The following is a 23,856-nucleotide window of genomic DNA, read 5'->3' as shown; positions in this document are numbered from 1 at the left end:
AAATGATGTTTTGGATTTGTTTCAAAATAATCCAGGAGTAGGGGGAGGCATATAGAGAAAACCAAGTTGGCTATGAGTTGATAACTCACAGGTGATATGCAATTTATCCAGCTTCATATAACTCTCTTCATATAATTTCCTCTATTTTTGTGTATGTTTCAGTTTTCAGTAAGTTTTAAAAAGCAGTAATAGGGTAGGACATGAACCCACACATAAGTTTAACACTGCTTTGTTCTCAGTTAATTGATTTTTATAAAGATCAAAAATTCCTTTTAAATGCAGACTAGAGGTTAACACCCAAGTATGTGTTACCTTCAGGTACAAATAGTCTTTTAGCAAATCCCAACAAAGAATTATGGTAGGAAGTCCATAGGACTGTATCTACTGATGTTTGGGCATCAAAGTAATAAAACTCTGTCATTTCAGCCTAATAACTTAAATGTGAGGTTCTATTTAACTTCAGCTATTGTCAAAAATAACTGAGTAGCTTCATTTTTACGCATCTTAAGTAATTTTAAAGTCTGACAAATATAATAAAGAAGAGCAGATATCTCAATACTAACATCAAATAGTATTTATTATGTACTCACAGGTATATGATAACATATATAAAAAGATTTGTCTAAGCAAATCCCTAAATAAAATTTCTAGAATTAGTGTTTTATAGAATTCACCTATTCATCCTTGCTCTGTTTTTAAAATATTTTTGACTACTTTAACAATAGATGCAATTATACTGGCCTGTATATTATTATTAACCTTACCAAAAATATTTAATAGATAAATCTGCTAACAGTTCATTTTAAAAGTATGTATCCTGGGCCTCCCTGGTGGCGCAGTGGTTGAGAGTCCGCCTGCCGATGCAGGGGATACGGGTTCGTGCCCCGGTCTGGGAGGATCCCATATGCCGCGGAGCGGCTGGGCCCGTGAGCCATGGCTGCTGAGCCTGCGCATCCGGAGCCTGTGCTCCGCAACGGGAGAGGCCACAACAGTGAGAGGCCCGCATACCACAAAAAAAAAAAAAAATAAAAAAAATAAAATAAAATAAAATAAAAGTATGTATCCTAATAATCACATATAATACTTTACAGTGGTGAAAGAAATCTGCTGAAATGACAGACAAATAACTAAAAATCACTTTCTGAAAAAGTACATAGGCTCATATATCCAGCTTAACAAATTGGAGCAATTCTAATACTTTCTACTTTAATATGCCTCAATTTGTATATGAAGTTAGATCTTCTACTAAGCTGTGGGTTCACTATAATGACCTTTGTGTTGCTTTTATCACAGAAACTTACATATCAATAAACCCTACGGTAATATTAGTTTCATCAAATAGCAGAAAATCTGTTGTTTTGGCTTCACCTCAGAGCACACAATGTGGATGTTTTCATATCATAATGTTTTCAAGATCTAAATTATGGGAGATTATATAGGAGCAAAGAAGATGTTAAATACCTTTTATTACTTCCAATAATAAAAATCCCTTAAGTGGAATACCAAGGTGGCCTCTGATCAATGAAATCATGATAAGCTGGAACCTATAATTAACTCTGAATGTTTTCCACCTTTCCTTTCAAAAAGAAGAAGAAGAAGAAGAAGAAGGCGTACGACTAGAAAAACTAGTTTCATTAATTTTTATCCTAAAATCTATTACTATGGTAGATTCCTAGCTCAGCAAACCTCTAACTCAGTTGCCCACAGTTTAACATCTATTGCACTAGAAAATTAGCACTGATGTTCAGACTGATCTATTTGAGGTCTTACAAAACCTCAATCAAATATATTAAAAAGTATACATAACTCTTGGGTCTGATGAGATCTGGGTTGAATCTTGACTCTACTGTTTTATAACTTGCTGTATGACTTGGAGCAAGTTATCTAAGATTTTCAATGCTCCAGTTTCCTTATCTATTAAAATGGGGATAAAACTATCTATCTCATAGAAGGGTTTTTTTGGAGTGGGGAGGAGGAATCAAATAATATATGCAATATTCTTAGCACTGGTACAGAATACCAAAGTATTCAAAAAATGTTCTTAGGTTTTGTAGTGGTGGTAGTAGTAGAGTAATGGTGGTAGTAAGTAATAAAGAAAAAAAATTAACAGTGGTGAAAACTGAAGTTTCTACATAAACCTTTACAGTAAGAAACAGCAAATAACAACATTATATCCCTGAATTTCAAGGTAACTGAATCTTTTCTATATGAAACCTGCAAGATATCAAGGTTCAAATATATTTTCATATATATTATATTTTATATGAAGAATAAACACTCTTTACAAATGTGCAGGTTCTAAAAAAAGTAGATATTTGAGTAAAACATAGATAATCAGAATATTTGAAAGTCTTTTAAAAATCATATACACTTTTTTATGAAGAATATTTTGTCCTTTGAGTTAAGGTACAAACAAAAAAAGTAAGGATGAAAATAAAGGTAAACTCTTTCTTGAGCTCAAGATAATTACAAGATTATAAAATTTTCATTCTGCCTTCTGATAAATCATAATCTACTGGGAATAAATATCCAACCTGTTCTTAAATATTTTCCAGATAGCTTTGGAGAACTAAACTTCTCATCAGTATTATTGGGCATAAAGTTATGAGTCAGGAAAATGAAATAAAATAAACTGCATGACCTTTGGAGTAAAAATGAGAACAGTTTCAGAATTTGTGTTTAGCAGGCAAGCATTTAATCTTTGTTTCTATTGCTCTATTCAGAGGATAAAGCACTCTACTTTGTAGAATCAGCTCCCAATATTCATCAAATTCGTATAATATAGTGGTGACAAGAAAAAACACAGCTTCTGTCATTACAGAAGTCCATTTTGCTAAAATACTGACAAAATTAGTATTATTTATTTTTAAAATATATGCCATATACACATTCAAAAAAGAGAAATATTTAAAATTTCAGAGGTATAGGGGAAACTAAAAATCATTTAGTCACCCTGGGTTCCCATGCTGAGAAATCCAAAGTAGGCTTCAAAGGACTACGAACCACCCAAAATTGATTGCAAAATTTTATGTACAGGTATATTTTTATGGAAAGAAGGTCCATCCACAGCTTTCAACAGATTCTCAAAGAGGTTTGTGATCCAAGCTTCTTCTGTAAACATCCAAGTCTGGATAAGGTTTTTCCCCTAAGGTTAGGCTCCATAGCAATCTGTACATTCATCATCATACTGTACTGTACTGTATAATAACTACCCAGTAATTTCTGTCTCCCTCCTACCAAATAAATTGTAGAAACAGAGCAGAAAGCATCTCTGCTTTGTTCATGGCTATATTCCCAGTATTCTGCCTGGTGTCTGTCATGTAATCAACAACTATTTCTTGAATAAATGAATCAATCATCATTTGCATAATTAAAATTGGGACAACTTTTTAAAAGTGCTTTCTAAATAAATATTCCAATTACATATCCTTAGTCAATAAGAACTTATAATTCAATTAAAATAAACTTATATTGAAGATAACCTTTCCAGAATATATTAAGTTACAGAGCACGTCTTCCATAAAACTTCTTTGTAGTCACTCAGTAGTATAAGGTTTCCCAGCAGATAGGAACTTCAACAAGGAAACTGCAAGCCTGCTTAACTGAATGAAATTTTGATGGCTTACAATTGGTGTAATCTGTAAATTAAACATATGACATGATCTCACATAAAATAACTAAAACCCTAATCTTAAAGGTATTTTCAAAATAAAAACTTACAAGAAATTGGGTCTTTTCCATCATCGTGTGGAATTTTTTGCAATGTGATAGATTGTAAATGAGAAATGAATTTTAATAATTATCTAATTTAAACTTATTCAATGGCTTTTAAAATGAACTTAATTTCAGCTATACTAGTATTCCTTTTTCCACCTTTATCTATTATCTTGACACAAAACTACTTCAACATTTTCAAAATATAATTTTCAAAAAAAATATATATATATATAATTTTCAAAGCTGTGACTGGCCCTTCATTGATTTCATCTACTAGAAAATTTAATTTTACTTCTTTATCCAAATGTCTCTGTAAATATTGGTCCTTATGATTTTTGTTTGTTTTAGTAAGACTAAAATATCAGAATGATAACATTATTAAACAGATCAATCTGGAAGAAAAAAATACCCTTGTAACTCTAACACATTCATACATTTTCAGCTAACATTACACACTAAAATTTGTCCTTTAGAAATTTCTAACATTATTTCTAATGGCTTACTTAATGGACATACCGGAAGCTGTGAATGCCCTGAAGTTCCTGCTGTAGAACCTCTTGCGTTGTTGCTATTAAGTCCAATGCTCCGACAAATTCAGAAGTAGATAACAACACCTGTACTGTAGGCTGAGTCTGGTGTACAGTGGCCATTAATTTCAGTTTATTGTATACTTTAACACAATTATTTCTGGTAAGTGCCAGTCTTAAAATGTGTAGTGATCCTTCACACATTACTTTATCAATCTGTGCAATTTTATCTCGAAGCATTTTTACAGCCTGGGAAGTTTTCTTGAGGTAGTCCTGCAATTCATGTTGAGAGGTCATTGCATGAAAAAATGCTTCTGAACGTAGAGAGATCTGGTGAGCAATGTTTACTTCCACAATATCCAGATAATGGCTCAGCTTAAGAGGAAAGGAAAAGAAAAAAAAAATCACAGCATGTTATAAGTATACCTTAACTATCCAAATACTTTCTGAAAATGATACAATATTTCTACATGTATTTTAAATCCCATTGTGTGAACTGTTTGATTATGTGATGCTTGATACTAGGTATACAAAATAGAAGGGAGATGAAAGGTAGAGCCCCAAATTAATAAATGTAAGACAAAAGCATAGAAGGTGATTTACCTTCTTCCTCTGCTCCTGCCATTACTGTTCTCCAAACACCAACTACTTTCTAGAAAGTAAAAGTAGCCCACAGTCATCTCAGATTATAATCTAGTTTTAGAAGTTCCAAGATCTGAGAGAGAATGATTGATTTCCTTAACCTCCACACATCACTGCCATCACCAATATCATGTATCACTTATCTGACTGAAAGATGATTATAGTTACCATTTACTGACTTTCTATGTACCAGGCACTGGTATTTTATATATATCATCTACTAATTTTAACAATCTTGGAACATAGGTATTATCATTATTTTATTTTACAGATGAGGACAATGAGGCTCAGAAACATTAAATAACTTGAAAAAAGTCATATGATTAGTAAGTAGAAAAACTGAAATTTGAACCCAGGTTTGTCTAACTCAAAAATTGAAGTTCTTTCTACTGTACCATGCTGCCTCAAAACGTTAGAGAATTCATGAAAGACAGATTGGTGATCCAGCCACAAATTACAGAGTACTAGAATTCACCTGGATCTTTTTTTTTTAGGCTGTTAATTTCACATTTCAACAATTATTCTTTTATCAATTTGTAAAACTCAATTTATTTCCAATGCGTTTTCCTCTTAAACAGTTGACTGAAACAATTAGTTCATATATATCTTATTTGTAATACTACCAAAATTAATTCCTGGAGTAACATGTATTAAGAATGCTTTCTAATTTCAAATATGGACTTCTAAAACTTGAGTTGTCTTTTCTTCCTTCATAACTGCATATGCCTTTTTTGACTACATTATTTTTCCATTTCTCTCCCACTTTTCTACTTCTAGATTCTTCAACCTATAGCTCAAACTTTAAGAATTATCTCTGAACATCTCAGGAGAATTTGTAGTGTTAAAGGGTTAATGGGCTTTCAACATTTAGGACTCATAAAATTAGAGGATTATTTGGTCACCAAGCCTGTCTCATTAAAACCATGCAGGATCATGCATATCTTCAATACAGCTCCTTCAATAATCTATTATAATATATAATAGGTTACAAACAAGACATTCTTCTATAGTTTAAATCTGTTGCATTTATACTCTTTTGCTGTTGTTCTTTTTACCTTCAACAGCTGTTCATTTATTTACCTAAAAAGCAATATGGGGATGAAGGTACTTAGGTACATCACAAGCTAAAGTAGACTCAATTTTCAGAAAATGGAGAAAAAGTAACTCCTGTAGGACAGGGGTACTCAGAATGAAGTTTATACGCTGCTGCCAGTTTGTGAACTGTTTAACAGGTCCATGATGAAATGAGGAACTCTGCTGGAAATTAAATCAACTTCATCACTAAGCCCACAGTATTGCTTTTTCATAGAAAGACTTTCTTAATGAAGGAAGCAGTGAAATGATTTATGTTCTAGAGCAAACTCGTTATCTCATCACAGACCAGCACTTTGGGTAGCAGTACTACAATAGGACAAAAATTTCTCTAATCCTGGTTGTAGCATCCCCTATTTAAAACTAGCAAGATAAAATGGGTGCTGTCAATCATACAGTGAGTTTGAATCCTGTCTTGGAATCCTGTCTTCCATTCCTTTTCTAAGAACAGAGAAGAATGAGGAGACAAAATGTAAATGTAATAAAGCTGATTCTGCAACTTACCAAAAAAAAAAAAAAAAATTCCATTACTTTAGTCACTTTAAACATTTAGCATGAGAAAATTGTTTCATTTGAATTTCAAAGATTTCTGCAATTTATCAATACTCCATTGATCTATTCTTTTCAAAGGCATAATATTTTCATAATTCATTTCCTATTAAAATTCTATAAAGGGAACAATTTTTAAAGTATTCCTAAAAGTATCTGTATAGATTGGTGAAATTTTTATTGGCTTTTGTTGTTTTTCTCTTTTAAGGTATTATTCTACCAGGGGATATACTTGGAATGTGAAAAAGTAGTCTGGGAGTGAGCCTGTGTCTATATATCCATTGTTTTCATAAGATTTGTGAATTTATTCTTACTCAAGGAAAACCTTTATAGATGAAAAAGCTGCCAAAAAAAAATTCATTTTCATTTTCAACTGTGAGAAACAGAATACTCACAATTCTTTCCCCACATTTTTTCTCCTCTCCTCCCTAAGTAGCCCTTTCTTCAGTTGCTGAGGAGGACTGGACCCAACTTATTGAATAGTCTATCTGAGGCAAGCTTTCAGACTGCCAAGAGCTGTCACCAGACTCAAATGAAATGCTTTCATCTCAGTTTAGGAACCACAGTCAGTTTTAGCAAAGCTCTAAACTGAGTGCTAAGAAAGAACAGAGATCAAAGGTCTTTACTTCCTATTCCAGTTTTAAAAGATTCTTGATCTGTGAGTTATGTTTAAAGTTTTACATTTTAAATGGCTTTCAAGATGTTGACTTCTGAAATATAGAACATTGTAAAATTTTGAAAAACTGCTGACTAATAACACGCAAAAGGCTATGCTTTGCAAAGCTTTGCAAAGCTAAAGGAACACTGCATTTTTTAACTATGATATTTTTGCTTCAAAATAATCATCATGGGCTTCCCTGGTGGCACGGTGGTTGAGAGTCTGCCTGCCGATGCAGGGGACATGGGTTCGTGCCCCGGTCCAGGAGGATCCTGCATGCCGCGGAGCGGCTGGGCCCGTGAGCCATGGCCGCTGAGCCTGCGCGTCCGGAGCCTGTGCTCCACAACGGGAGAGGCCACAACAGTGAGAGGCCCGCGTACCGCAAAAACAAAAAAACAAACAAAATAATCATCATTACTATGTGTAAACGAGGAAAAATAGTACCTCAGGAAAAGTTAATTTTCTGTGCTTTAAATCATAAAGAATATAAAATTAGCCAATATACTGTTTGGAATAAATGTAAAACAATTAATTGTGTTATTAATACATCCTTTCAATTGAGATTGATATCAACTGCTGTTTCAGATAAGAAGCACTCAAACAATAACCATTTTCTTTTTCAACAGCACAACTTGTACTGCATTGAAACAAAGTGCTATTACTTTATCAGTTAAGATCTGAAGGCTTCTAATTATCAGCAACAATAAAGATGAAATTAAAGGAATTAGTGCCTACTAAATAACTAACTCTGAACTCACACAAACAGTACCACTTAATTAAAATAGTTTTCTACAAGGGAAAAGTAAAAAAGAAACTACCTTTTCTTGTAGCAACTTTGAGGAAGCTGCATCACGATTTCCTTTTCCACCAGCAGTATTAAAATGAGACCATGGTAAAACTGAATTAAAAGTTAAGGAATCATCCAAGGCAAAATCTGGTTTCATAAAAATCTATTAAAAAAATGCATTTCCCTCAATTAGATAAACATTTTCTTTACATCCATTATCCCTTCCAACATCATAAGACCATTAAACAATAATTAACTTGAATCTCAGGCATATACAGAAAAAGCAAGTGATAACAAGCTGAGTTATTTATACAAAAATCTGTAGAAGAAAAATATATAAATAATGTTTCATCAAGCTAAAAATGCTCATGAAATATAGAAAAATGTTTTTCTTGCCTTTACCAATAGAGATGGTCATTCCATTACTACTTGGTCAAACTCACGAATGCAGTCCCACTGGGCACATACGAAAGGGAGATATCATACTTATCCTAAAAATTCTGTATTATTTCCCACTGATAGTGGTTTTTAAAAAAATGTCAAATATCAATATGTCTATACTTATATTTGTATTTTCTCTTGCTCAAAATTCTTTCAAACTTTCTTTTTTAGATTAGACATACACTAAATTTTAAAACCAAAACAAATTCAATTTTATGAAGAGACTGCTCCTTTCCCTTATATACCACATCCATTTGGGCACCAAGTACTACCCTTAATATTTCCTCATTATCACTTGAATCTCCTCTCTACTCTATCTCCACAGTATTTCTGCAGCTCCTCATTATCTCTGGATCATAGTAAATGAATACTTACTGATGTCTTTCCCTAATCTATCCTCTATATATCTTTAAAATGCAATTATAACTGAATTAACTTCTCTTTTTAAATCTCTCAATGGATTCCCATGACTGACAGACCAAACTCTCTTAGAATGGCATTAAGAGTTTTATTTATCTCATACTTCACAAAATTTATTTAACCCCATCTCTAAACACAAGTATACCATGTATACTTATTTATCTCATACTTCATAAATATTTTTACTTAATATGTATATCTCCCCCAGACCATATGTTCCTATGAGACTGGATTTATAGATTATTAATCTTTCTATTCCAGCACATAGCATAAGGCCTGAAACATGGTTTAATCGATTAATTTCTATGTTATATTTTATTATATTCACTGATTCATATGACCCATATCCAAAAATTAGTATGAATGTGATAGGGAAATCCAACTAGGGACATGAGTATATTTTCTAGTCCCTCTAGTATAACTGAAAGTATTGATTAATTCAATAAATGTTGACTATCTATGATTTTACTCTTATGCTAGGCACTAAGGTGGAAACAAAGCTAAATTATTCCAGAGGTCCTAATCTCAAGGATCTTTAGCCCAAGGGATGTGATAAAATATATACATAAATATTTTATAAGGGAAAGAGTGACAAATGCTTTAAAAGGGAAGGCAGGGGTCTAGATAAAATGCTATGGCAGTTTGGCAAAGGGGCCAATGATCTTCATTTGGAGGAAATGTATTCATGTAAAGTTGTCATTTAAGCAAAAAACTGTAAAGGATTAGGTATGGGGAGATAAGAGCAAAGTCTTCCAGGCTAAAGGAACACTGCAAGTAAAGCACGGAGCCAGCAAAAAAGTCTGGCTGAAGTAAAGAATGTGTAAAGATTAGTAGGCAAAAGTTAAGAGTGTGCCTGTGATGGAAGTGCATAATTAAGGGCCTTAAATTACAGAGTTTGCATTTTATTTTGTAGGAATCAAAGCACTTTAACAATGACTGCCCTTTCCTTCCTGTTTCTGTCTTTCATCCTTCTGTCTCTTCTCACACCAAAGAGCAATTATCACAGACCTCTTTGAGAATATGATGAATGCAATGGACTCCTTCCCCAGAAAAAAAAGAAAAACAAAAAAACACTCATCTATCACACATCTCTACAAAATTCTTCATACAAAGAAAATATCCCTAATGATTTGGAGGGGTAATAAGATCAATAAAATTATATTTTAAAATGAAAAGATTTAAACGTATTTGTAGGTTTTGGTGATAAAGAAGAGATTGATCATGCAAAAGAGAGAGAAGAAAAGTAAGAAAGTCCCAGAAGAGGCAAAGCGGTCAAAGCATCAGAAAACAGCCCAGTGAAAGCTTCTTACAAGGCAAAATTAAAGATCAAATATTAAAAAGCTGTATTCTCATTTTTTAGGTTTTATTACCTTAGGTACTTGCTCCAGATCTGTCCTGGATTTATCTATTTTAAAAAAGGAAAAGGGAAAATAAGATTTTTTTTTATAACAACTTTTTTTTTATTAGTTTCTGCTTTATAACAAAGTGAATCAGTCATACATATACATCTGTTCCCACATCCCTTCCCTCATGCATCTCCCTCCCTCCCACCCTCCCCATCCCACCCCTCCAGGCAGTCACAAGGCACCGAGCTGATCTCCCTGTGCTCTGCAGCTGCTTCCCACTATCTATCTACCTTACGTTTGGTAGTGTATATATGTCCATGCCTCTCTTTCGCTTTGTCACAGCTTACCCTTCCCCCTCCCCATATCCTCAAGTCCATTCTCAAGTAGGTCTGTGTCTTTATTCCCGTTTTACCCCTAGGTTCTTCATGACATTTTGAAAATAAGATTTTTTAAACCTTGTTTTCATTTTATTTCCATAAAATATATTTTGACAGATTCAATACTATACTAGGTCACAATTAAATAACCATTTAAGTTTCTTTCTTCAACAAATATCAAACACCTTCTGTATACCTAGGAGTAGGCAAAGCAGTGAATAAAACATATGTTTCAAATAATTTTAATCAATTGTTTAGTAGCAATAAAACAACTAAATGTATTCAAGTCTTTTTTAAATGGACACAGAAAGCTTGGTGCTATCTTACAGAAATTTTTATTGTTCAAAAGATCCACCATCCCATCCAGTATTTCCTATGATCAAAAAAATTTTTAATGCCATAGTAGTTTTCTTCTTAGACATCTTAGTTTGTATCCTCTACAAACTTCTTGCAAATGAACCTCCTTTATCTTCGTCTCACCAATCAGATTTCAGACAAGGTACCCTCCTTTCCAAAACTAAGCTTTCTGTACTCGGACTCCATCCTCTCCTGCCTCTTCTCTGAGCTCCCATCAATTACCCTGCCTCTCCATATCTTTAACATTTTAATAGCTGTTTACTCTCTGCATATAAACATGCTCAGTCCTCTTCCATTAAAGAAGAAGAAGAAGAAGAAGAAGAAAGATAAAACTCAGGGCCTAGAGTAGGCTGAGGCAAGGGAGAACCTCAGGTGCAAAATTTAAGGAAGCACTCACTCTCAGGATTATGCGATATCTCTCTTGCCTTATCTAATCCCGGCCATGCAAAAACCTTCTTCTAGCACAACTGCTAGTAGAAACAAACCAGAGGGATTCTGTTCCCTCTAGTCAATACCTTAACATTTCAAATCTTCAAGTCACATCCATATTGGCAGTCTCCACTTCTTACTCTTGTACTCACGCCTTAATACATAGTATTGAAGTTTCTGTAACTACTACTCCAGTCTAAATGTTCTCCCTAAGATCTCCCAAATTGCCAAATCTACAGAGATTTCTCAGAGTGCAAACCTGATCTATCCCTGAAGTATTCTGACACTGTAGGCTAATTATTCGCACTTCTTTGAAATTCTAACTACCTTCCGTCTCTAAGGTGGAACTCTCTCTTGGTTGACTCTCCTATCTCTCTGACTACTTCTTTTTAGTCTCCTTCACAGGTACATTTTCTACTCCCTCTTAAATGTGACAGCCTCCTAGTGTTCTATCATCAGTTCTTTTCTCCTTACTACTCACATCCTCCCGGGTGATCCCACCTGTGCCCTTGGATTCAACTACCATGCTATTGTCTAGCATACTGTCTATGATAATGTCTATCATACTTGTATCTCCAGCCTAGATCTCTTTCCTGAGCTCTGGGTTGCATACCAGACCTCTCCTTCTATGCAAAACTTCAATTAAACCAGCCTCTATCTCCTCCAAACTTCCTTCTCCAATACTACCTCTCTCACCTAGCCAGCTGCCCAAGCAAGAAATGTGGGAATCATCCTTGAAGCATCTTGCTCCATTTCTAACAAATGACTGACCACCAAAACCTGTGCCTCCATTTCTGCCGCATCTCTTAAAGACCTAATTTCCTCTCCATCCTCATTATAACTGCTATTAGGAACACATGATTTCTCGCTTGTATTACTGCAATAGGCTTCTACTGTATTCTTGCCTCCAGTTTTATCATCATCTATAAGTTTACTACCCACAACTTCTTTCACAGTGAAATATATAATCATAACTCTGATCATGTCTGGTTTAAAATATTTTGTAACTTTATACTGCTTTTAGAAAAGAGAAATGTCTTAGCATGACATACAAGGCTCTTCATGATCTGACTCCTACCTACTTCTTCAGCCTCATTTCTTGCTCCCAGTGGAGCCAGCACACTGAACTCTTGCAGGTCCCAGAACATGCTAATTTCTCTCTTGACTCTACGGCTTTGCATAAACTGTCCCCTTTCCTGGAATGCCTTTTTGCACATAAATATTTCTTGATAGTTAGTTTAAAACACAGACAATCCTCATCAACTCTAGTTTTTATAAAGCCAAGTTAGGAACTCTTTACAATATTACCATGCTGAACTTACTGCCTGATATACAGTGTTGGTTTGTTTAACCTTGCTCAGGAGACCATCAGCTTCTTGAGGACAGGGACTATGTCTTACTCATCTATTTTTAGGCAACAAGCAAAGTACAAAGCACCTGAATATTAAATAACTATTTGTTGAACTGAAGGATAACACTACCATCAGATCCATGATTTTTCTCTTTAAAGCTTTTAGAAAAGATTATGATTGCAGGCTATAGAAATTTCACTGAAATAAAAATTAGATATGATAGTCAACAAGGTCCCCAAATTAAGATTTTGTTCATTAATATTTATGCTATGCTACAAATAGCACATATTCATACCATGAGTATGTAAGAGAGTCCTGTCAAAGGTATCTTTAGGAGGACAAATTTTCTTGCATCTCTCATGAATCTTCTCTCTCTAATAAAAAGACAAATAAATAATGTGATCAATGCTGTGTGGCAATATGAGTATTCAAAGCATTAAAATATTTAACAAAACAGAATATCAGAATATACCAAATAAGTTCTAAATTTTTCTAATATGAAATCACTAGCCTCTTGAACTTAAATACAAGTAACAAGTATGCTTAATAAACCAAATACCACTGAGATGTGTGAATGTCTTTATACTTATACTCATCCCATTTTATACAATTATAGTAAAATCTCCATAAACTTAGAATGAAGTGGGAAAGCAAATACAAAATCCTTATTTTTATAACAGAAATCAATTAAGAAAATAACTTTTTTAAAATAAGCAAGAAAATTTTAAACCTATATACCCAAGATCGAAAGACAGATTAGTAGTTAATACTTCCTCTGAGTCCAAAAAGAAAAAAGGAAAGACAGAAAGAAACCCCATTCTGAGTTCAGATTAGATGACCACTAACAACACTGTTATCTTTTCAGATACCATACACAGGACATATGGGAAAGTGGAGTGTGGTAAGGAAAAAACCCTGGGCTAATAGTATTAGCCCTGTAGAATTCTGATAGCAGTTCTATTAGAAACTACAGGACTGTCTCCAAAGTGGCTGTACTATTCTGCATTCCTATGCACAATGAAAAAGAGTTCTTATTAGCCACATCCTTGCCAGCATTTGGTCTTGACAGCATTTTGGATTTTTGTCTTTCTAAAGGACGTGTAGTGGCACCTCGTTTTAATTTGCAATTCCCTATAGACATATGATGTCGGGCAATTTTTAATATGCTTACTAGCCATCTGTATCTTTTCTTTGGTGAAATGCCTGTTCAGATCCCTTGTCCATTTTTTGTGGTGAAATATACACAACATAAAATTTACCAGTTAAAACCATTAGTGGAGGTGGCCAAGATAGTGGAGTAGGAAGACCTTGAACTCACCTCCTCCCACAGACACACCAAAATTATAACTATTTACAGAGCAACTATCAATGAGAACCTAAAGAATAGCAGAAAAGATTTTTCACAACTAAAGACATAGAGAAGAAACTACAGCAAGACAGGTAGGAGGGGTAGAGGTATGACCCACTCGCCTGGGTCAGGGACCCACAAATGGGAGAAATATCACAATTATAGAGGTCCTCCCCAAGGAGCAAGGGGTCTGAGCCCCGCATCAGGCTCCCCAGTCCAGGGTCCTGTGCTGGGAAGATGAGACTCCAGCATGTGTGACTTTGCAAACTAGTGGATCTTATGTTCAGGAGAGCTGGAGAGCTATAGGAAACAGAGTCTCTGCTCTTAAAGGGTGCATGCAAAATCTCACATGCTCTGAGTCCGAGCCAGAGGCAGTTGTCTGAAAGGAGCTTGGGGCAGACCCACTGGACAATGTTGGAGAGCCTCTGAAAGAGGCAGGAGGCAACTGGGACCTCCCCAGGGAATAGAGATGATGGGAGCAGCCATTTTGGGAGCTTGTTGCACTGCAATAACACCAGTGCTGGTGAGCACCATTTTGGAATCCTCCCTCTAGTCTATTAGCACTGGGAACCCAGCCCTGCCCACCAGCAGGCCAGCACCAGCCCTGAACCCACCTGAGGCTGAACAGATAGCCACATGGGGACCCAGCCTCACCCTCCAGAAGGCCCATGGCCACTGCATGAGGCACAGTCACAAAGCCATCAGGCCGGAGGCCAGCCATGCCTACCAGTGCGCCCACAGTAGTTGACCCCCCAACAAAGAAGGGCACATGCAGTCCCACATAGAGGCTACCTCTATAGGATATAGCTCTGGTAACCAGAGGGGAGCATGTTGCTGTGTCCCACAGGACATATCCTACTTAAGACCACTTCTCCATGATCAGGAAATGTAACTGACCTAACACACAGAAATAAACACAGAGAACTGGGCAAAATGAGGAGACGGAGGTATATGTTCCAAACAAAGGAACAAGACATAACCTCAAAAAAAGAACTAAACCAAGTGGAGATAAGCAATCACCTCCACTAAAAAGTCAAGGTAATAATAAAGATACTCACCAAACTCAGGAGGAGAATGAATGAAAACTGTGAAAATTTCAACAAAGAGTTAGAAAATATAAAGAACCAAACAGAGCTGAAGAATACAATAACTGAACCTAGAAGGAATCAACAGTAGATTAAATGATACAGATCTCTTCAGCAGTCTCAAAGAGGAAGTAGTGGGAATCACAGAAGCTGAACAGAAAAAAGAAAAAAGAATAAAAAAAAAGTAGTTTGAGACCTCTGGGACAACATTAAGCATACTAACATTCACATTATAGGGGTCCCAGAAGGAGAAGAGAGAGAAAAAAATGGCAGACAACTTGTTTGAAAAAATAATAGCTGGAAACTTCCCCAACCTGGGGAAAGAAATGTATATCCAGGTCCAGGAAGCACAGAGAGTCCCAAGCAAGATGACCCTAAGAGGTCCACACCAAGACACATTAAAATGAAAATGGCAAAAAAAAAAAAAAAAAAAAAAAAGATTGTAAATACAGAATCTTAAAAACAGCAAGAGAAAAGCAACTAAGTATGTATGAGGGAACTCTCATAAGACTATCAGCTGACTTTTCAGCAGAAATTTTACATGCTGGAAGGGATTGGCAGGATACACTCAAAATAATGAAAGGAAATAACCTACAGCCAAGAATACTCAACCCAGCAAGGTTATCACAAACCTGAAGGAGAGATAAAGAGTTTAACAGACAAGCAAAAGCTAAAAGCTAAGAGTCCTGCACCACTAAACCAGCTTTACAAGAAATGTTAAAGGGACTTCTCTGAGTTGAAAAGAAAAGGCCACAACTAGAAATATGAAAAGTATATCCTATGATAAACCATAATGGAAAAGAATATTTTTAAAAGAATGTATATATACACACACATATATACACACACACATATGTATAACTGAATTGCTTTGCTGAACAGCAGAAATTGACATAATATTGTAAATCAACTATACTTCAATTAAAATTTTAAATTAAAAAAAGAAAAGTATTAAAAAACTCACTGGTAAAGTCAAATATACAGTAAAGGTAGTAGATCAACCACTTATAAAGCTAGTAGGAAGGTTGAAAGACAATAGTAGTAAAATCATCTATATCCACAATAAGTAGTTAAGAGTTACACAAAACAATAATATGTAAAGTATGACATCAAAAGCATTAAACATGGGGGTGGGGTGTAAAAATGTAGGGTGGTTAGAATACGTTCAAACTTAAGAGAGCATCAACTTAAAATAATCAGTGTGTGTGTGTGTGGGTGTGTGTGTGATATTTAAAACTCATGGTAACCAAAAACTACAAATACATACACACTAACTAATCAAAGATAACCAATAACCTGCAATACATACACATACAAAAAAGAAAAAGGAATCCAAACATAACACTAGGGACTTCCCTGGTGGTCCAGTGGTTGGGACTTCAGGTTCAATCCCTGGTCGGGGGGCTGGGATCCCACATGCCTGTGGCCAAGGGGTCAAGGCACAGAACGGAGGCAGTGTTGTGGCAAATTCAATAGAGACTTTAAAAAAAAATGGTCCACGTCAAAAAAAAAAACTAAAAAAACCCAAACAAACATAACACTAAAGATAGTCATCAAATCAAAAGGGAAGAGAGCAAAAGAAGAGGAGGAAAAAAAAAACCTACAAAAACAACCAGAAAACGATTAACAAAATGGCAATAAGGACATAGCTATCAATAATTACTTTAAAAGTAAATGGACTAAATCCTCCAATCCAAAGACATAGAGTGGCTGAATGGATATAAAAACAAAACCCATATATATGTTGCCTACAAGAGACTCACTTCAGACCTAGCCACACGCAGACTGAAAGTTAGGGATGGAAAAAGGTTTTCCATGCAAATGGAAACCAAAAGAAAAAAAAAAAAGAAAAGAAAAAAAAGCTGGGTAGCAGTGCTTATATCAGACAAAGTGACTTTAACACAAAGACTGTAACAAGAGACAAAGAAGGACATTACATAATGATCAAGGGATCAGTCCAAGAAGAAGATATAACAGTTGTAAATACATATGCACCCAACATAGGAGCACCTAAATACATAAAGCAAATATTAATGAGAAAAACTGAAAGTTATACAATAAAAATAGGGGACTTTAACACCTCACTTACACGGTTGGATAGGTCATTCAGATAGACAATCAGTGGTCTTAAATGTCACATTAGACCAGATGGAACTAACAGATACGTAAAGAACATTTCATCCAAAAGCAGCAAAATGCGCATTCTTTTAAATGCACATGAAACATTCTCCAGGACAGATCATATGCTAGGCCACAAAATAAGTCTCAAAAGGGACTACCCTGGTGGCGCAGTGGTTAAGAATCTGCCTGCCAATGCAGGGGACAAGGGTTCAAGCTCTGGCTCAGGAAGACTCCCACATGCCGTGGAGCAACTAAGCCTGTGTGCCACAACTACTGAGCCTGTGCTCTAGAGCCCACGAACCACAAGTACTGAGCTCACGTGCCACAACTACTGAAGCCCGCGTGCCTAGAACCCGTGCTCGGCAGCAGGAGAAGCCACCGCACCACAACAAAGAGTAGCCTCCACTTGTCACAACTAGACAAAGCCCACACGCAGCAACAAAGACCCAATGCAGCCAAAAATAATTAAATAAATAAATTTATATTTTTTAAAGTCTCAATAAATTTAAGAAGATTAAAATCATATCAAGCATCTTTTCCAACCACAAGGCTATGTGACTAGAAATCAACTCCAAGAAGAAAAAATTCAAAAACACAAACAGGTGGAGTCCAAACAACATGCTGCTAGACAACCAATGGGTCACTGAAGAAGTGAAAGAGGAAATTTAAGAAATACCTAGAAACAAATAAAAACATAAACATAACAATGTTTGTTATGATGCGATGCAGTAAAAACAATTCTAAGAGGGAAGTTTATAGCAATACAAGCCCACCTCAGTAAACAGAAAAATCTCAAATAAATCTAAACTTCCACCTAAAGTAACTAGAAAAAGAAGAAAAAGCAAAACCCAAACTTAGTAGAAGGCAAGAAATAATAAAGATCAGAGCGGAAATAAATAAAACAGAGACTTAAAAAACAACTGAAAAGATCAATGAAACTAAGAGCTGGTTATTTCAAAAGATAAATAAAATTGATAAAGCTGTAGCCAGACTCATCAAGAAAAAGAGGACCCAGATAAATAAAATCGGAAGTGAAAGAGAAGTTAAAACTGACACCACAGATACAAAGGATAAAAGATTACTACAAACAATTATACACCAATAAAGTGGACAACCCAGAAGAAATGGATAAATTCCTAGAAACATACAATCTCTCAAAACTGAAACAGGAGGAAACAGAAAATATGAAAAGACTGATTACCAGTAATGAAATCAAATCAGTAATTAAAAAAAAAAAAACTCCCAACATACAAAAGTCCAGGACCAGATGGCTTCACAGGTGAATTCTGTCAAACATCTAAAGAAGAGTTAACACCTATCCTTCTCAAACTACTCCAAAAGGGATGCTTCCAAACTCATTCTACAAAGCCAGCATTACCTTGATATCAAAATCAAAGACATGACAAAAAAGAAAATTACAGGCCAGTACTCCTGATGAACATAGATGTATGAATCCTCAACAGAATATTAACAAACCGAATTCAATAATACATTAAAAGGATCATAAAATATGATCAAGTGGGATTTAACCCAAGGGTGCAAGGATGGATCAATATCTGCAAATCAATCAATATGACAGACCACAATAACAAATTGAAGAATAAAAATCATATGATCATCTCAATAGATGCAGAAAAAGCTTTGACAAAGTTCAACATACATTTATGAGAAAAACTATCAACAAAGTTGATATAATGGGAAAATACCTCAACATAATAAAGCCATATATGACAAATCTACAGCCAACATCATACTCAACAGTGAAAAGCTGAAAGCATTTCCTTAAGATCAGGAACAAGACAAGGATGTCCATTCTCGCCACTTTTATTCCACATAATATTGGAAGTCCTAGCCACAGCAATCAGACAAGAAATAGAAATAAAAGAAATCCAAACTGGAAAAGAAAAAGTAAAACTGTCACTATTGGCAGAATACATGATACTATATATAGAAAATCCTAAAGAAGCTACCAAGAAACTATCAGAACTAGTCAATGATTCAGTAAAATTACAGGATACAAAATTAATAAACAGAGGCTATTGTGTTTCTGTACACTAACAATGAACCATCAGGAAGAGAAATGAAGAAAACAATCCCATTTACAACTGCATCAAAAAGAATAAAATACCTAGGAATAAATCTAACCAAGGAGGTAAAAGCCTTATACTTGGGAAACTATAAGGCACTGATGAAAGAAACTGAAGATGACACAAACAAATGGAAAGATATACTGTACTCATGGATTGGGAGAATTAATAGTTAAAGTGACCATACTACCCAAGGTGATCTACAGATTCAGTGCCATCCCTATCAAAATACCAATGGCATTTTTCACAGAACTAGAGCAAAAAATTCTAAAATTTGTATGGAAACACAAAAGACCCCAAATAGCCAAAACAATCTTGAGAAAGAAAACCAAAGCTGGAAGTATCATGCTCCCTGATTTCAAACTATACTATAAAACTACAGTAATCAAAACAGAAATGGTACTGGCACAAAAACAGACACATAGATCAATGAAACAGAATAGAGAGTCCAGAAATAAACCCATGCTTACATGGTCAAATAATCTATGACAAAGGAGGCAAAAATATACAATAGGGAAAAGAGCCCCTTCAATAAGTGCTGCTGGGAAGAATGGACAACTACATGCAAAAGAATCTAACTGGACTATTTTCTCATACCATATACAAAAATAAACTCAAAATGGATTAGAGACTTAAATGTTAAGACCTGAGGCCATAAAACTGCTAGAAGAAATATAGGCAGTAACCTCTTCGACATCGATCTTAGCAAATTTTTTTTTTTTGATCTGTCTCCTCAGGCAAGGGAAACAAAAGCAAAAATAAACAAATGGGATTACATCAAACTAGAAAGCTTTTGCATAGCAAAGAAACTATCAATAAAACCAAAAGGCAGCCTACTAAATAGGAGAAGATATTTGCAAATAATATAACCAATAAAGGGTTAATATCCAAAATACACAAAGAACTCATACAACTCAACATCAAAAAAACAAACAACTCAACTCAAAAATAGGCAGAGGACCTGAATAGACATTTTTCCAAAGAAGACATACAGATGGTCAACAGACACATGAAAAGATGATCACTAATTATCAGTGAAATGCAAATTAAAATCACAGTTGAGATACCACCTCACACCTGTCAGAATGGCTGCTACTAAAAATACAACAAATAGCAAATTAAAAGTCTTGGTCAGGATGTGGAGAAAAGGGAACCCTGGTGAACTGTTGTGGAGATAAATTGGTACAGCCACTATGGAAAATAGTATTGAGGTTCCTCAAAAAAGTAAAAATAGAACTGCCATAGAATCTAGCAATTCCACTTCTAGGTATTTACCTGAAGAAAACAAAAACACTAATTCTAAAAGATATATGCACACCAATATTCACTGCAGCATTATTTACAACAGCCAAGATAAGGAAGCAACCTAAGTGTCTATCGATAAATGAATGGCTAAATAAGATGTGGTATATATACACAATGGAATATGACTCAGCCATAAAAAGAAAATGAAATCTTGTTATCTGTAACATCGATGGATCTAGAAGGTATTATGCTAAGTGAAATAAGTCAGACAAAGACAAACACTGTATGCTCCAACTTAACATGTGGAATCTATAAAACAAAACAAACAAACAAAGCAAAAGGAAAACAGACTCACAGATACAGAGAATAAACAAATGGTTGTCAGAGAGGAGGGGAGTTGGGGGGTTGACAAAATAGGTGAAGGGGATTAAGAGGCACAAGCCTCCGGTTATAATATAAATAAGTCATGGGGATGTAATATACAGCATAAGGAATATTGTCAATAATATTGTAATAATTTTGTACGGGGACAGACAGTTACTTGACTTACTGTGGTGATCATTTCATAACATATGCAAATGTCAAATCATTATATAGTACACCTGAAACTAACATACTATTGTACATTAACTACTTAACTTTTTTTGTAATTACAAAATAAAAAATGAAACATTAGTAACCTTGACCATCTTTTCATGTGCTTATTGGTCATTTGTATATCTTCTTCAGAGAAATGTCTACGCAAGTCCTGTGCCCAATTTTTAATTGGGTTCTTTGTTTCTTAGTGGTGAGTTTCACATTGATTCTTAGAACTATTAGGAATGTATAATTCTGAAAAATCATTACTGTAAGAGAAATATATTTACATATATCTAAGCAAAGAATTAAATACAACCCAGGACAATAGAATGTATATGAAAAGAAAAGAATACCATAGGTTCATCAAAGATTATTGGTCAGAAATCTATAATAAATCAAACTATAAATATTTCTTTTACTTTTAACCTGACTATAACTAATTTCAAGATCAGATATTACCTGAGAGACTTCCTGTTGATATACTGTAAAATGTTCCTTGCTGATCTGTGGGAGGTAGAATGAAGGTATGACTTCAGTGTCCACAAAGTCCAATCCCCATGTTTTTGTGAAGAAGTCAGATTCTCTTTTTGCTAATCTAGGATCATTTAATGCTGCTGGGAGATTTACTTTGGAATGATATATAGTCCATCTATGTTGATCTGTAACTAGAGATGGGGCAACACATAAACTATTTGAATCACCTGCAAAAAGTAAACAAGAGAACTCTGTAAAGTAAGTTTTATGTTTGAAAGCACATTCTAGAAAAATAAAAATGCTTAGATTATACAAAGCAACTAAACTCTCCCTTCTATAGCAAATGCTTTAAACTTCAGCTTTCAGCATCAACTGCCAAGGGGAGGAAAAACATGTACAAGATAAAGGATATGCAGAATTTGAGGGTTGTAGTTGAAGGGTGGGGGGAAGAAAGTCTTTCATTAATTTCTTTCCTTAATGTACAATTTATCTTTTTTCAACATCAAAACTCTTCTACCTTCTATTGTATGTCTTCTATCCTTTAATACTCCAGGTTTTTTCCACAGGTAGGCCTTTTTTCTATTGTTTTATGGCAGACACACCTGGTTCCAATATCCTTTTTTTCAGCTTATAATTAGATAACCAAAATGCTGCTGTGACATTAACCATAGAGGAGAGAAAAATATACAGTCGGTTCTCGTTATTCACAGTTTTGTTCTATAAAGTCACTGGAACATATAATAAGCAAATACTGAACCTTTGCTCCTATGGGAAATACAGGGTTACGTTCCTGCAAATCTCTGCAACTTTCATCATCTAATCAATATATAATCTTGTTTTGTGTGTGTTTCTGTTTAAAGATATCTTATTTAATATATATTGTTCATTCATTAACATTGAACTCATGGCTAACACCACTATAACTCACACCTGAATGAAGCTTATGCAACATATGTATTTTCCTCATAAAACACAATATAGCCTTCCTGTGCTTAGAAACACTAGAAAGCACTTCAGTACAACATTTGGAAACCATTATGAACAGCAAAATCACCAACAAAAATACAAAAAAATGTGGCACTAAAGAGACCACAAAAGGGACATGTGTTTACATCATGAAAGCTGAAAGAAGGCAAAGTGTTGCTTTGTTCAAAGTCAGGTGGGAACGTGCGTATCAGGCGATTCAAATTTTTCACTCCTTTGTGCTTGTCTACAAATGACCACAAATGTGCCACAAGTATTGATTTAGGGGTTACAACTAAATTTTAGGAATTAAGCAAATTTGCAAATATAGAATCGGCAAATAATGAGGACTGACTGTACTATGTTTAACTGAAGAGCTTTCAATCTGTACCCTCATTTTCAAAACTTTTCTTTCAGTTTATATAAGTGACTTCGTTTATGGAAATGTATGAAAAGAACTATATTCCAATTTCTTAATCAACTTATTTCCAAATTATGTCTTTAGTTTTCACATCGTAAAATTTATTCTTTTGAGTTAAGTATATGATATCTGACTTCATTTAAAGATAAAACAAATCCTCAATAAAATTCCTCAAAAAAAAAAAAGGTATTACCTGTAGGTTCCTTGGGACACACATCTGGCAGTGACTGCACAGGTCGAATGTGTTTTGTCGGGTCTACCTCTTTTTTAAAGAAAACATCACTGCTGCTTCCTTGAGGCACTGGTGAAGAACTGTGGCTTGAAGCCATTGCATAAAATCACCACTCAGCTGAAAATGAGCAACAAATAATCATCAAGACACTTAATACAAATCAAAACTCATCTGTAAGTACTATGCATGTCACAAAAATTTTCTTTCAAAAACAGACACATTATTTAAAATCCCTCAAGGTGTAAGTACATAATTTGAATACTCACTATTAATTGTGGGAGTCATTCACTATATTTAGTTTGCTAAGAAAGTTATTTGTCCTTGTTTAAAAAGTATTCTCCTCAAAGTGAAATATCCTTATTTAGTCTTTTATCCAAAGTGAAAATAGATACCAAAACTGTAACCAATATATATTAAAAATGAAAACATTCCATTCATTCAGCAAGTATATACTAATTACACATTATAGCAAAATGGATTAAGTGCATGGGTTTTTGAAATCTGACTGTCTGGGCTCATACTCCAGCTTCACTTACCAGCAATACAACCTTGAGGAAATTTACTTAATCTTTGTGTGTTTTACTTCATGTGTAAAAATGGAGATGAA

General features: G+C 34.7%; 1 protein-coding gene across 2 annotated transcripts in view; it reads right to left on the bottom strand.

Moving 5' to 3' along the window:
• The window catches only part of VPS54 (VPS54 subunit of GARP complex), a gene marked incomplete at its 5' end in the record, with an annotated part of 71,898 nt that extends 48,552 nt beyond the window's left edge, over window positions 1-23,346 (bottom strand). Inside the window, 6 exons of one of the 2 annotated variants that reach the window (XM_079721069.1) lie at window positions 4,234-4,619; window positions 8,004-8,135; window positions 10,204-10,238; window positions 12,990-13,068; window positions 21,619-21,860; window positions 23,211-23,346. In XM_079721069.1, the coding sequence (XP_079577195.1) occupies window positions 4,234-4,619; window positions 8,004-8,135; window positions 10,204-10,238; window positions 12,990-13,068; window positions 21,619-21,860; window positions 23,211-23,346 (1,010 nt within the window). The remainder of the gene's footprint in view (window positions 1-4,233; window positions 4,620-8,003; window positions 8,136-10,203; window positions 10,239-12,989; window positions 13,069-21,618; window positions 21,861-23,210) is intronic. The other variant, XM_079721070.1, reaches the window with a different exon arrangement.
• Between the last annotated feature and the right edge of the window lie 510 nt (window positions 23,347-23,856).

This window comes from Hyperoodon ampullatus (genome assembly GCF_949752795.1).
Source record: "Hyperoodon ampullatus genome assembly, chromosome: 15".
In the NCBI taxonomy this organism is placed as follows: Eukaryota; Metazoa; Chordata; class Mammalia; order Artiodactyla; family Ziphiidae; genus Hyperoodon; species Hyperoodon ampullatus.
This window is presented reverse-complemented; position numbering and strand designations above follow the sequence as displayed.